Below are 14,905 nucleotides of genomic sequence, written 5' to 3'. Positions count from 1 at the left end.
CTCCCACCCCCAGGAGGAGAGCGAAACCCTGTCCAAGCAAACATCCCACAAGAAAGCCAGAACCTCGAGAGGAGAGAAAGGGTTTAATGAGGATCCAAGGATGTATACAGGGTGGCACAGCCTTGTTGCAAAATTGTTATTGCTTATTTTTCTTAGTATAATATAAAAGGAAAATGTGCACATATAGAATTTGGAAAACATGGAAAAGAACAAAGAGAACTATAAAAATCATTTATAATCCTAACACCCAAAGAGAGTCACTGTTAATGTTTTGAACTATGTTCTTGTTTTTTTAAACTCTGTGTGTGCATATATGTATTCATGTATGTGTGTGTGCATACATTATCTGTGTGTATGTGCATACATTATCTGTATATGTGAGCGCATATGCATACACACCCACATCCACACGAATATCTTATACAAATAGAACTGCACAGTTTTGCAACTTGTACCTCCCAAGTCTATAACTATTCTATGGCATAATTTTTAATGTCTGCTCAGTGTATCATTTAGTGGCCGGTCCATAACTTACTTAATCTTTCCTCTGACATTTAGGTCAGTGGATTCTTCGTGACTCCTTGGGGAAGTGGATATTGCCGCAGCTGGCCTGGAATGTCGGCTGGGTGGGGGAGTGGGAGGGGTTCCATCATCACCCAGCCTCCCACCAACACGCCTTGTTCCCCTGGTTACGGCGTCCCATCACGTTTCCCCATCCTACATCAGCAGCCTGACAGAGGGTCCGGGGCTTGCTAATGTTTGTTCAGTTTGACTCATGAGGATTTTAGGAGCATTTTTTTCTTATTTCATAAAATGACACACATAGTATATAAATATTCTCTCGTTGTAAAGAATTCAAACAGTGCAGATGTGAAAAGAGGAAAAAATCCCTTCCTCCCTCATTCCATCCCCAATTTACTCCTTTCCCAGATGCTGACAAACACATTCATGAATGTGTGTTGTTTTTTTCAGAAACACATGCGCNGGTGCGAATCGGAAGCACAGAGCTTCTGACAGGGTGAGAGAGCCTGAGGACCCTGCCTGAGACCTGCGTGGCCTTGGACGTTGGGTGGCAGTAGGGTCCTGGGGGGCCACCGCCCACTGGGATCATCTCGGGTCTCTTGAGTCCCTGAGCCTCTGCACAGATGCTGACTCTGAAAGGTCCCTCTGGTCCCCCACCACCGGGCCAGGCGGCTGGCGTGTGCCCCCTCTTCTCAGTGCCCTGCACATGGAGGGCTTCTGCACTGGACTTGGCCTTGGCGCTGAGCGGAAGCCCTGTGTGTGCTTGTGCCCGGCCAGTGCTTCCCACACTGGTGCCCTCACTGACCGAGCCTTGCACCAGGCCTGCAGGCACGTGTCACCAGGCCTGTTCAGCCACGAGGGGACCTCGGGTCCTGTGAAGCTTGACTTGCTGCAGGTCACAGCTGTGACTGACAAGCCAGAGCCAAACCCCTACTTGCCGACTCGCCTTCCACCACCGTCCCCTTTGGCAGATGGACCTCATCCCTGCTTCCCAGACAAGGACACGTAGGCCATCAGGCGAGAGAGCCGTTCAGCTCTCTGCCACCTATTAGCGGTTGTGCCCAGGATAGCCGGCACTGGCTTCTTCTCCTCAGGTTGAAATTTACATCTCTCCGTAGTAGAGGGAAAACGCCACCCCTTCTGGTCCTCCCAGGGTGCCACACAGAGTTGCTCAAACTGTGCACATTACCAACTGGACTGGTCATCTTTGCTGCAAACCCCCTCCTCAGTGTGGTCCCTGTCTACAGAAGGGACCCCATGTCCCCGGTGCCTGAGCTCATGGCCTGGAAGTCACTGCTGCGTCCCCCTGCTCCCATGCCCCCATCTGGTCTCTAACCAAACCTATGTCATCGGCTCTCAGGTTCCGGCCGCTGCCCAGGGCTGGCTCTCCATCACCGCCTCCCTGTTTGTGCCGCTGTAGGGCCTCCTCTCGCCCCGCCCTGCTGCCCTCTGCCCTGGCCGTACTCCAGCTCTGTGAACCCCTTGCTTCCTTCCAAGCTTCCTGACACNACTGATGTGCCTCGCCCGGGAAGAGCGCAATGATGGTGCCAACTTGGGCCAGTGAAGCAACATCCTCCACAACTAGACTGAAGAACAAAACGACAGTATTTGTCTGTTCCCCTTCCCCAATTCCCCAGCACTGTTCCCATCCCCCCAGTTCCCCAATAAAAATCTTAAAAAAAAAAAACAAAAAAACATGAGAAAGTTGGGGGTGATGGATATTTTTATTATATTGATTGTGTTGATGGTTTCGTGGGCCTCTACATATGTCAAAACTGAAATTGTACACTTTAAATGTGGACAATTACACATTAATTATACCTTAGTAAGGCTGATAAAGGAATATTGTTGTAGAAAAGAACACTTAGGAAAACAAAAATAATTTTGGAACTTAAAAAAGCAGGAGTGAAAAATTTAGTAAGAAGCCTGGAGAGAAAGTGGAGGAAATCTCCCAATAATTAGAACAATTCTAACACAGAAAGGGAAAGTAGAAGCTTAAAAGTGAGAAAATTAGACCAGGGAGGAAGTAGACCAGCTTACATAATAGAACGTACAAAAATAGAGATGAAAGAAAATGGAGGGGAGCAAGTTACCTAAGAAACAATTTGAGACAATTTCCTTCACACAAAGCACATCGACTTCTAGACTGAGAAGTCCACCAAGTGCCCAGAACAATGAATGGAAACACAGCCATACAAAACACACCAGTGAAAAGTTTCAAAACACTGGGGACAGAGAAAAGGTACTATAGCTCCCAGCGAGAAAGAATAGGTCAAGTACAAAAGGCCTGGTATTAGGTACCCATTAGATTTCTCAATAGCAATGCTAGAAGCCAAATGATAATGGAGCAAGGCCTTCAAATTTCTGTTGAAAATGATTTCCAACTTAGAATTCTATATCCTCAGTCAAATGCTCAACATGCTGTTAGGATAGAATAATGACTGCTAGACATTTTTCAAAAATGTAATGTCTCAAAACAATTTTAATTGCCTATGTTTTCTTCCTCGGGAAAGAGATTTTTCTCTTCTGTTGAGTATGGGGATGGATTTGTGATAGGTACATTAAAAAAAACAAAACTGAACAAATGGAAAAACACATTGACTCCAGTGAAAATAAACCAAAACCCCCCCCCAAAAAAACTGTATAAGCAAGGAAAGGAAATTATAATGTACTACAAGTAATATTGACATAGTCATAATAATATAAATGCTAAATATTGATTCATCTAAAAATTATGATACCATTCTATTAGAAGCATGGAAAGGAAAATATATTTATGGGAGTGCGGGTGGAGTAGGAGAGCTAAACCCTTATGGTCCGTTGCCTGAAGTAAATATATTTAAAAGAAATTTTAAAATCCATAAATAGGAATGTAAGCGTGCTATTTAGAAATATGGAGGCAAATACCAAAAGAAAGTAGTGGTTTCCAGGAAGTGGGGAAGAAATTACTAACTTCATTGTAAGACTCATAAGACTATTTAGTTTTTTAAACCATGGAAATGGACAACTTTTATCAAGATTAAAAGAATAAAGACATGATAGAAGAAAGGTTCCCAAAACTGAAGGAAAAGTCATCTCCAGACTAAAAAAAACAAGTTCCAAGTAGGACAAAAAATAAAAGGCTCATGCCTTGATTCAGACTGGAGCTATTTCAGAACATCAACATAAAGAGCTTCCAGGAGAAAAGAAAAAGTTACCCTCAAAAGAGCAAAAGTAATATCAACCTCAGACATCTTATCAGGAACATTGGAGACTAGAAGAAAAAAAAAAACTCTGGGAAATATAATTTTAAAACCCAATATTCTATACCCAGAAAACCCACTATTTCGTGAGCAAAATAGAGTTTCAGATTTATAAGTGCTCAGAAAATTTATCTCCAAAGCACTTTTTCTGTTACTGCAGGATATATTCCAGCAAAAGCTCCAAGAAATCATACGACTACGAGGTTTGGTAATCATGAAGAGCCTGAAAAGGCACGTTTCTTTTACTAACAAAGAAAAAACAAGGCCATTAAAAATTCCAAGGAAAACAAAAGGCTAGGTAAGGAACTCATGTCTAGGTCAAAATATGGAGGAAACAAAAGTTTGACATGAATTTATCTATTTCATGTGGCTTGTAGTTAATGTCACTCGACCCATAGAGAAGGAAATAAAATCCTCACATATGGACTGTAAAGGAACAATATTTATGAAGTCATAATAACATAAACAGTGTTCATTGGTTTTTAGATTTTTAGAATCAACCTGTGGACAAAATGTGAAAGAATTATGTTTATAAAATGGTACGTATAAAAGTCCTCAAGGTATAGTGGACAGAAATTGATATATTATCTGGAAATAATAGAACAAGAAATGAGATGTAGGTGTGAGAGTGAAAGTTACAGAGGCAACAACAGAAAAACGGAAAACAATAACTGTCAAAATTTAGGGAGGATGTAGTGTAAGTCAGTGAAAGCCTGTGTTTCATAGCAAGGAGTCAATAGAGAATGCCTGCATTGAACATCAAGATGGAGATATGTGGATGCCATTTGGAGTTAGGATGCTGACCACCTGAAAAGCCAAATGCGGAAATGGTTGAAGGGGGTGCCATCTGGGATATGGGTGGGAAAAGAGAGAGAGTGGGTGATTTTTGCTTTTCATCATACACCTTCTTCCACCAGGCATATTCGGGAAAAATCATTTTGAAATGCTTTAAAGTAATAAAATGAAGTGTGCGATTGTGACTATGTGCATGTGCTGAGAACTGGATGTGAAAACATGTCACTAGTGAAAAGCGAATTCTTAGACAACCAGGGCACAAGGCTATGCAGCATCTGTCATCCATTTGTCATCAGGCTCCAGGATGGTGGCCTTGCCAGGGGTCGAGGTGAATCATCAGTGACTGTCTCTTCCTCGTGAGAATTTCCTACCCCCAAATGAAAGCTAAGCTTACGGTGGGCACGAGGTGTTGTTTTGATGGCCGCGTGCATGCGCCAGGGAGATTGCAAGCCAAGTGAAGTGTCTGAGTTATGAATCAGAATGGCCCACTTGTTTTTGTACAGTGTGATCCAGATCTAAAAAAAGGCTAAGTGTAAGTGAAAGTCCATCATGATGACCTCTGGTGACAGGGCCAACTACCAGCTGGGATCCCCCATTTTGATGGAATTCTACAGTAGCCTCTGGTCATAATAAGAGTCCTTTGTTACTGGTCTATGAGAGAGTCATATAAAGAGACCCAAGTTCAAGAGACTTGGAGACCCTTTTTGGTTCTCGTTTATATCACCACCTAGCCAGCCACTTCTGGGTTCCAACAGATGGTCCCTGTTGAGCCGGCCAGTTGACATTCCAGCTGGCAGTGCAAATGGACTCCTGTTCTCCCACGCTTACACCTTGATAGCCGCGTGACATAAGATGGCAGGGACAGCTCGGGACCCCCAAGTTTTAGCATCAGGGAAGGCTCTGAACTTTAAATCAAGTCTGGTGTTTAGGGGTGATGGCAGCACCCCATAGATCATTTATATATTTCACATGGAAAAAATTCTCACCTGGCCAGACACACAGGTCATCTCACTCAGTGTCATAGTCTTCTCCACAGACACTTAGAATTTTACTGTGATTGCATTTCCCTGAGTTTGAATGAGCGCTTGGTTATCCGTCCCTGTGGGGCTGTGGGGCCCAGGGAAGCATATGGCATGGAGGTCATGTGCGTCCTGTGTCATTTCAAACAAGAAGCAGACCGGGAAGATGAGAGCAGCCCCATGGCTGTGTGACGATTGTGGGGGCCAAATGGGCTGTTAATGCTTGATCTAAAAGGTGTCCTGTCACCCACTGACATGACACAGCCTACTTCTTGCTAGGAAACGTTAGGGCTAGGAATAAGTCACCCTGTCAGTTTGGTGCATGTCCCGGTGTCTGTCGGCAGGGAACCCCATTGCCTGATGGAGCTGGAGGAGGGGAGAATGTCACCACAGACATGCTCAGCTAGAAGAGCATTCAAATGATGGACCCATAGCAAAAGTTTGTGACATTTCCATCGCCCTTTGCCTGTTAACGTGCTCATTTGGGGGCAGCCTGGTCCCTGCTTCTCTGCCTTGATCCACGATTCTTCTCTGGGTCAAAGCACAGAATAACACAGAATAAGAAGAATTCTGGATCCAGAGATGCTGGGACAGCCAGCTCTCTGTTAACCTGACAAAGTGGAGGTTAGTCAAAACGTGTGGTTAGCGCAGTGTTACCAGGTATGGCAGATGTGCACGGCCAGTTCTCGGATACTAAGGAGACAGTTCCATAAAATACTCTATCACAGAGTCCACTAACTCATGACTCAGGCAGACCTGGGGCCGCGGCGACCTTGACATTGATGCTCTGAACCTCCTCACTGCTTGCAGCTCCCCAGGCTGGTTCCCATGGAGCTACAGTTAACAGCCCCTGACCTGCCCTTTCCTCCCTTACCTGAACAAGGTGACACCTGGAACTAGACAGTGTTGACATGTGTGCGGGCCTCCTCTTTGCAAAGGGAGTGTGTGTCCCCATGGCCTCCCGCCGCGTGTCGGCGCTGACCCATGAGTGTGAAATCGTTCCTCACACACTAAGTGTATCTCACCATGGGTGCTACAGAGCAGGTCACACCTGTCCATACTCACCTGTTCCAGCCACACAAAGCTGGGAAAGTCCATGAGCGCCTAGCCTCATGGGGCAGAAAGGGTGACAGGCTAGGAGTTCGCATCGGGTTACATACAGGGGACACGTCTTGCTGACCATCAGAAAGACATGGGGGAGGGGCAGAGTAAGCAACAAGAAAACGGAGGAAAAATAAAATTGAAAATTCAAAGAGGACAGATAAGATGTTAAAGGGAATGACAGAAGACAAGACATGAGAATTGTTGGGGGGAGGGGGTGCCTCTGGTTTGGACAAGCGTCCATTTTGCTGAGGGGCCTGGCGTTCCTGGTGGGAGCAGGAGAGACTCGGAGTGGAAAGGGAGGAACAAGCCTAGCAAACGGTGTTGGTGCTGGGGCGCTCCTGGCCTGGGCCCTCCCAGGTTCTGGGGAACGGCTCCTCAAACCTCAGCTTTCAGCCACAAACCTTAGCCTGGCACTTCCTTTTAAACTACTAGCAATCCATTGCCCTCCCCAAGTCCAGCCTGAGCATTTGATCCCCATTTACGGTTCCCAGATTTAGCAAATAAAAACAGAAGACAGCCAGGTAAGGTTGAATCTCAGATAAATAACAAAGCATGTCATTAGTATAAATATATCCCAGCTGTTGTGTGGGATATACTTAACACTTAAAGGTGTTTTTTTTGTTTGTTTGGTTTTTTCCTATTGTTTATAGAAACTCAAATTTAGCTGGGCATTAAGTATTTACCTGGCAGCCCTACCAGCTAATCCTCCAACCATCGTGGAGAACATTTAGCCCCAGGCTCACCCACAGCGTACATACTGAGCCATGTTTATCGGCTAGCAATCGTCTATATTATTTGTCTGGGGTGTGCGCGTCTCTGTGTCTTTGGGTGCTTCCAAGAGTTTCTCAGCGAGCTGTAGAGGAAGCGGTCCTTCCTAGTGGCACGTGCAATGCTGCCCTTACAGGAGGGGCCAATGGCACAGGTTGCTTTTGGAAGGTGGTGAGTCCACTGGAGGGGACGATGTGCGGCACTTCCCAGCTTTGCCAGCGGTGGGGTTGGGGTCACGTGGGATTTGGCGCTGTTTGCACTGAATTCTGGAAATGTGCAGCTGGTCTCGGAGTCGCGGTGAGTTCAGTTTCTTAGAGGGTGCAGGCAGCCCCTCCATGTCTGCACCAGGTGCCCCCAGCCCTTCTTGAACCCCTTCCAGCTCAGAAGGGTCACCGCCTCGCAGGCAGCACACCACATGTGAGACCAGTCCTACCTGCTGGCAACCCTCATAGGCCAGCTCCTTCATTTTCCAGCCAGGAAAGCCCATCTCAGAGCGGCCAAGGGTGTGTCCTTCAAAGCAGAGAGCCCCATCGAGGCCCCTCGATCTCTGATCCGGGGCCTTTTCTGGTGAACTCTGCTTTTTTTTTTTTTAACCCCTCTTTGCCTGTTGTTAATATATTTTTTTTCATGTCAGAAAGGACGTGTGTCCCGAAGATGTGATTAGAGTCCATGCAAGGGTGCACATGTCGGTGTGGGGCGAGCCCGGACGCGGCGTGGGCGGTACTGTCGGGTGATGGACACATGACTCCGGCCCGCCCACTCCCTGCTGCCAGCTGGCCTGTCAAGGGGACAGCACGGTAACTGACAGGAGGATTTATTCTTGCAGCGAGAGAATGGCCCATAATTCACAGCCCGCGGAGCCTCTTCCACCTCATCACTAGAGACTTCTTTCTGTGGCCAGTAATAAATTGTCTTATCACCAGTGCTGACATACATGCTCCTCTTTAAGTACACCATAATTCTTATCTTTAAGAGAATATTCATATTTGATGGCAGACCTCATGCCCATCTGAATGCCGCCCCAGAGAGATTTTTTTTTCTCTTTCTTTTCTAAAAAGGTATAACTCAATTTCCAGATGCCACTGGCAGAGGTAGCCCTGACATCTAAACAGACATCGGGGGCAGAAAGGTGTTTCCAGACCTTCCAGGGACAGAGCGACTTGTCCTTCAGCAGGGAGGTGTCCTAAAGGATGGAAGTAAGATGCTTTTAATGGTTTGATTCCAGAGAGGTGTTCTCAATTTTTAAACCAAATCCTTAGCTTGACACTTTTTTAAAAAACTGCTAGGAATCCATTGCCCTCCCCATTCCAGCCTGAGTATTTGAACCCCATCTAGGGTTCCCAGATTTAGCAAATAAAACAGGACAAGCTAGGTAAGTGTGAGTTTCCGATAAATAACAAATCATGTTGTTAGTATATCCCAAGTATCGTGTGGGATATACTTATACTGAAAGTTTGTTTTCATTGTTTATCTGAAATTCACATTTAACTGGGCAGCTAGTATTTATTTTGCAGCCCTACCAGCAACTCCTCCAACTGTCCATGAGAACATTTAGCCCCAGGCCCACAGATAACACATGTCCCCAGCGGTGGCCACATCGCTGCTTCTGGAAGAAGGTTCCATCCCAAAGGACCACTTTTGCCACCACCCAAGGGACTCGCTTTCTTGAGTTCACCCGATGCGGGGTCTGGGTAGTGACAGAGACAGAGTCAGGGCAGCTCCTGGGTTGGAAACCCACCTAGGTCCTTCCCAGCTGGGAAGCCCTGGCGTCACTCAGGGCCTCCCTGGGCTGGCAGGTCCAGGCACGGCTTCTCCCTCCTCTGTGTCCTCTAGGGGGCGACCATGAGGCCTGCTGGTCCCCAGGGAGCAGTTCTAGAGGGACTCGAAGTGCCCCAGGAGCACAGCCCTGGGATGGGGATGCCACAGAGGGTCGCAGATGACCAGCCACTCCCCCAGGCCTGTCCCATTTCTACTGACCGGTGGGTACACTGGTGGAGAGTTCCACTCCCCTCACGGCCTCTCGGCCTCTCCTGCCTTGATGGTCATCCAGGCATCTCCCACTATCTGGCAGGAAGAGCCGAGGTCCCCTGGGTGTTTCTCAGCTTCCTCCCTCCACCTTTTGTCTTGTGCCTTCAGATCTGCCCCCTCCACCCCTACTGGCACCTTGAACGTGAAGGAGGTCAGAGGCTTCAGGCCAGACCCTGCCTCCCTCTGAGCCTCATCTTTTTTATCTGTGAAACAGGAGAAATAATAACGCTGCACAGCATGATTTTATTTATTTGTTTGTGAATTTAAGTATAGTTGGTATACAATATTATTTGAGTGATGTTAATTTCAAGTGTACAATATAGTGATTTGACCTTTAACCTTACAATGTGATCACCCCACTAATTATAGTCACAGTGAGACACGTATACACAAAAGCCTTCCAGAGGCCTCAATGTTTCTCTTCCTCAGCCGCCCGTGTCTCCTTCCTCCCTGGCCTGCGTCCCTCCTAACCGGGCACATGTCAAGAAGGGGCTGACGCCCGGGGCTGTGTGCTCCTTCTGTGTCTGGGATGTGGAGGGGTCTCTTGGGGGAGATGCAGGGTGGCCCCGGGGGCTGGCCAGCCCACAGCACATCTGTGCTAACACAGCTGCGCGCACACACATACTCTTCTAACACCATCTGTGTTTACAAGTAACAATCAGATATCGCCAAACCCCCAGTCTCATAATAATGGCCCTTACATCCTGCTGCTTGAATATAAGGCACAAGTCAGAGCACTTATGTACAGGACTCATGTGAGGTGAACTCAAATAGTGTGCCCATTTTATGCTCCGTGGGAAAAGCCGAGGCTCAGAGAGGTTGACTGACTTGCGTGAGGTCACACAGCAAGGCAGTGGCAGAGCTGGAAGGAGAACCCAGGTGGTGAGTTCCAGACCCTGCTCTGACCACAGGGCTGAGTGGCATCACAGTCCTGCCTGAGCAGCCCTGCTCCGCTTGGACTGTCCCCTGCCCATTCCTGTCACACTGTCTTGTGGCGTGCTGCATGCTGCATGTGGCAAGTTCTCCATGAGCTTCGACCCCAGAGGCACAGCTTCTCGGCCGTGAGTGAGAAGGGTCCCCAGGGGGGAAGACTGAATTGGTTTTCTTCTTATCAACGCTGACCCCCTGTGACCCGTGAAGACTGCCTGCTCAGAAGGGAGCACGATGGATGCTTTCTTTGGCTGATTTCTAATGAAAGATCAACTTTGCAGGATGGAGGGAGGGAGGACTCAGAAGGAGCAAGGGAAAATTTACGGGACTTGGCCCAGGTGCAGATGAAGAGAGCCAGACACAAAATCGCGGAGCCACAGAAATGTTCTTTGGTTACCAAATTTTCAACTTTTTGAAAACGGCAGTATCGGATGGCGGGAGTTCCGACCAGTGGGCGGGCCGGGACTGGATGGCAGGCAGCCAGGTTCAGGTGGCAGAGTCTGCAGAGGGCAGAGGCACTCCTGGGTCTGGTTCTTGGGGGGAAAAGAGTGAGGGGTTTGTTGGGGCCACGGATCCTGCAGCTGATTCTCTGCCACCAGTGAGTTTGGGTGGAGAGAAAACGGCGGGAACGGTTTGGGCTGGGTTGGGGATTTGGGAGTGTTTTGACTATAAATAGTGAGCAGTGTATAAAAAGCTTCAAGTGGATTTTTGGAAGCTCTAAATCCACTGTGGAGATTCAAGCANAAAAGATACAAGAAATTATAATTCACTCTAGCATAAAAGCTAGTAGAGACTCAGGAATAAAACTAAAAATAAAGTGGGACTTGCAGGGAGGAAATTGGAAAATATTTAAAGAAGTGTTGACAAGAAGGGCTGAATAGTGGAGAGAGAGATTATGGTCATGGATGGGAGGACTGACTGTCACAGGTTCCCCCCCGCTCCCTCCCTCCCGAATTAATCTGTAAATTCAGTGCAATCTAGCTGAAGTGCTAAAAGGATTTTATATGGAAGATGGAAACACACAAATGAATTCTGAAGTTCACATGAGAGAGGAAGGTCCCAGAATAGCTGAGACAACTCTGAGGAGGGGAAGGGGATGGGAATTCTTCCAGAGAGTGAAACTTGCCATGAAGCTGTGGGGAGCCCAGTAGTTTGACCCGGCCCAGTAATGGTCCCTTCCATCCAGGCTTCTGTGATAACGTGTGCGTGTGAGCAGAGAAGTTACAGACAGGTGGGGAAGGTGAGCAATCCAGTAAATGGTGCTGAGAACTGACTGCCTACAAGGAAAACAGTCAGATCCTCACCTCACTTCATGATAGTAAATTCATGATAGGATGAAAGACCCAAGTGTATGTAACACTTTTAGAAATAACTAGAGTAGAATACCTTTATGACATCAGGAAAGGAAAGGATTTCTTAAGACACAAAAAGAACAAATGAAAAAAGGCAGAGATTGACACATTGAAAGTTCTGTACACCAAAGACATCACGACAGGGTTAAAAAGGAAGTCACAGACTAGAAAAATGTTAATATAACAAACAGATGCGTGCATAGATTATTTTAAAAGCTATAAATCAAAAATGCATCAGTTATCAAGATCATTTATCAGTCAGAAAAAGATAAATGCCAGGTAGAAAAATGGGGAATTACACAAACAGAGACTTGAATGAAGAAGAAACCCAAGTGGCCAGTAAACATGAGACAGGACGCCCTGTCCAGCCTCCCTGGGGTTACGGGAATGCAGCTTAAAACAGTCATGCCATTTCACACCTGTCAGATTGGCCAATGTGGAAAAGTGTTAGTCAAGCGTTGGCAAAGACACAGAGCCATGGGATCGTTCAAATGCTGTTGGTGGACGTGGAGATCAGTGTCCCGACTTTGGAGAGCAATTTGGCAGTCCACTGCGGGGTCGGGTTGCGTCAGCCAGTCCACATCTAGGCTTCTGCTGGGGAGGAACTCTTGCATAGGTGCCCAAGGAGACTTGCCTAGGAAGGTCCACAGGCAATTCTGAAATGAAGGGAAACACGATCTAAGTACCCATCCATAGGAGAATGGAGAAATAAGTCACACCGTGGAATACCATACGGTAGCTCAGAAGGAATTAACCAGATATGTACCTGCATATGTCTCAAAAATAATGTTACACGAAGAGCACAGAGCAGATATATGATGTGACAGGATACGTGTAAACTTGTAAAACCACCCTAAGCAGTGAAAGCTTACACATGTAGGAAGGATCATATCAAATTCTAGTTAGCAGTAGCCTCTGGGAAGGGAGGGAGGGGACAGACTAGGGAGAGGAATGTCAAGGTTTATCTGTAGTGTCCTGATTCATAATATATATACATAGATGGGCGCNCCTGCTCCGCGCCGCCGCCGCGCGCCGTCTACACCAACCACTGGGCAGTGCAAGTGCTGGGCGGCCCGGCCGCGGCGGACCGCGTGGCCGCGGCGCACGGCTACCTCAACCTGGGCCAGGTGAGTGCGCCGGGCTCGCGCGCCCAAAACTTTCCTGGCTCCGGCGGGCAGGGCGCGAGGGGGCGCCGGGGCAGGGGTCCGGACGCTCGGCCCGCGCGGTCGTGGGGCGGTCGAGGCACCCTATGGAGAGTCGCCTCGGCGGGGACAACCAGGTGGCCCGCGCGGGCGCCCACCAGGCCCGGCGCGCCGAGGGCAGCACACCGGGCGGGGCGGCCCGGCGCGGACACCTGTCCGGCCGGACGGGAGTGGGAGCCCCTGTCGGGCGCCACGCGCTGCTTTCGTGCCCACCGAGCTCTCGGGGGCCTGTGACCCTCTGCCCTGGACGGGCGGCGCGGGCTCCGGACCCTGAAGGCGCGCCAGGGCGGCGGTGGCTCTTTGGGTGACAGGCTCATGGCCTGGTGTTTTGGGGACCGGTGCTCCCTTGGTGTCCGCGGCTCCTGGAGAGTAGGCTACTGGGTGCCCGAGCCTGGGAGCCGCTGTCAGGGAGGCTTTATGGACAGCGTGGTGACCCTGCAGCCACACGGGAGCTGGAGGCTGGAGTCCTGTGTTTAAAACCCCTCTGGGTACGGGGTGGGGTGGGGGTAGTTTGCTTTGTGTCTAGGCTTCTGCTGGGTTCCAATGGCAGCTTTCTGCCTATTAGCTGTGTGACCTTAGGCAAGTCACTTCCCGATCTTCTGTAGGGACGTGTAACCTGTCAGCAAGTTGTTGGGCCGACCCCGTGTTGACTGGTACCAAAACCCCCGGCCAGGGCCTGACCTGGCCAGTGAACCAGGAGCCCTCCCACCGTCTCAACTGTCACCACTGCTGTCACTTAGCATCCAAAGACAAGACCGTGTGCGTGAAGGCTGCATAACCCCAAAGGACCATGAAGGCAGGTCCCTGCACAGGGGCAGCAGAGTGGGGTCCACCCTGACTTATGGCCCATGGAGGGGTGCAGTAGGCTGAAGTGTGCGGTCCTCCCCAGGGACCTCTCAGTGCCATTAACAAATCTCCTACAAACTACACACTTGGAGGGTCAAGTGAAGTGACAAGGAAGTGCCAGCTCATAACTCAAAGCCTTGTGCCAGGCAGTGTTAAATTTAGTTTCATCATTATCCGTGACAGAAGCCAGCAAAGTGTGGTGGGGCCCTAATCGAAATGACATTTCTTCTGTACCGTCTGTCTGTCTCGATGCCGCTAATGTCAGATGTGTGGCCTTCCGGAAAAGTAGATTCTGACGCTTGAAACATACTTCGCATACTTCAGGTCAGAGGGTGCCCAAAAGAACGCATCTCATCTTGTGTACATCTTTTTCTCTATTTTGACCACTCCAGTCTCTTCAAATATCCTGTCATTGAAGAGTTTGCCTTTGGGGCCCTGGCTTCGTTTCTCTCTGTAGTTCCTACATCTCCCTGGCGGGCGGTGCAGATGGAAGGCGTTCCTTGGGCTTCCATCCCCATTCATTGCTTCTCATGTTGGTTAGGGCCCCAACCACTGCCACACTGGGCTGCCCTGCCCAGGTGGCCCAGCAGTTTGTCTCCAGCTCAAAGTGACTCTTAAACTGCACGGTCCATTACAAAGTATCTGAGTTTCTGGCTCCTATAATCAGACGAGCACAGGGGAACTGAAGTTGAGCTGTGAGCTCCCGGACGCTGCAAGGCAGAGGCACGGTGACACCCCCCCCCCCCCAGTTCTTGATCACGGAATAATAAAAAACACTGGGCCTTGGGAACAAGTGCTGTCAGACTCCGAGTTGGGTCTTCTGCACAAATCTGCTGCCCTCCTTGTGCCCCTGGGAGACAAGGTTCCTGCTGGCATGCACCGCCTCCACCTGGGGCCTTCTGGGGAGTCTCTTAGAGTACCCCCAGCTCTGTGCAAGGAACTCCACCCAGTCTGGTCACTCAGCTTGGAAGGCATGGTGCTGGTAGGCACTGTGGGGACATTCACAGACCGAGGGATTAGTTGTTTGGGAATACATACTGTCTCAGAGCTGTGCTTGTGCACGTGTGTGTGTGTGTGTGTGTGTGTGTGTGTGTGTG

At 48.8% G+C, this 14,905-nt stretch overlaps 2 protein-coding genes across 2 annotated transcripts in view; both read left to right on the top strand.

Annotated features, from left to right (window-relative positions):
- TM2D3 (TM2 domain containing 3) overlaps nt 1–8,296 on the top strand; it is a 98,454-nt gene extending 90,158 nt beyond the window's left edge. The window contains exon 7 of the mRNA XM_019637864.1: nt 8,085–8,296. Coding sequence (XP_019493409.1) covers nt 8,085–8,110 — 26 coding nt within the window. The 3' untranslated portion in view covers nt 8,111–8,296. The remainder of the gene's footprint in view (nt 1–8,084) is intronic.
- Nucleotides 8,297–12,772: 4,476 nt separating this feature from the next.
- LOC109380381 (proprotein convertase subtilisin/kexin type 6) overlaps nt 12,773–14,905 on the top strand; it is a 138,989-nt gene continuing 136,856 nt past the window's right edge. The window contains exon 1 of the mRNA XM_019637863.1: nt 12,773–12,887. The gene's annotated coding sequence lies outside the window, so the exon portion shown is untranslated. The remainder of the gene's footprint in view (nt 12,888–14,905) is intronic.

This window comes from Hipposideros armiger, unplaced genomic scaffold (genome assembly GCF_001890085.2).
Source record: "Hipposideros armiger isolate ML-2016 unplaced genomic scaffold, ASM189008v1 scaffold_35, whole genome shotgun sequence".
Taxonomy (NCBI): Eukaryota; Metazoa; Chordata; class Mammalia; order Chiroptera; family Hipposideridae; genus Hipposideros; species Hipposideros armiger.
This window is presented reverse-complemented; position numbering and strand designations above follow the sequence as displayed.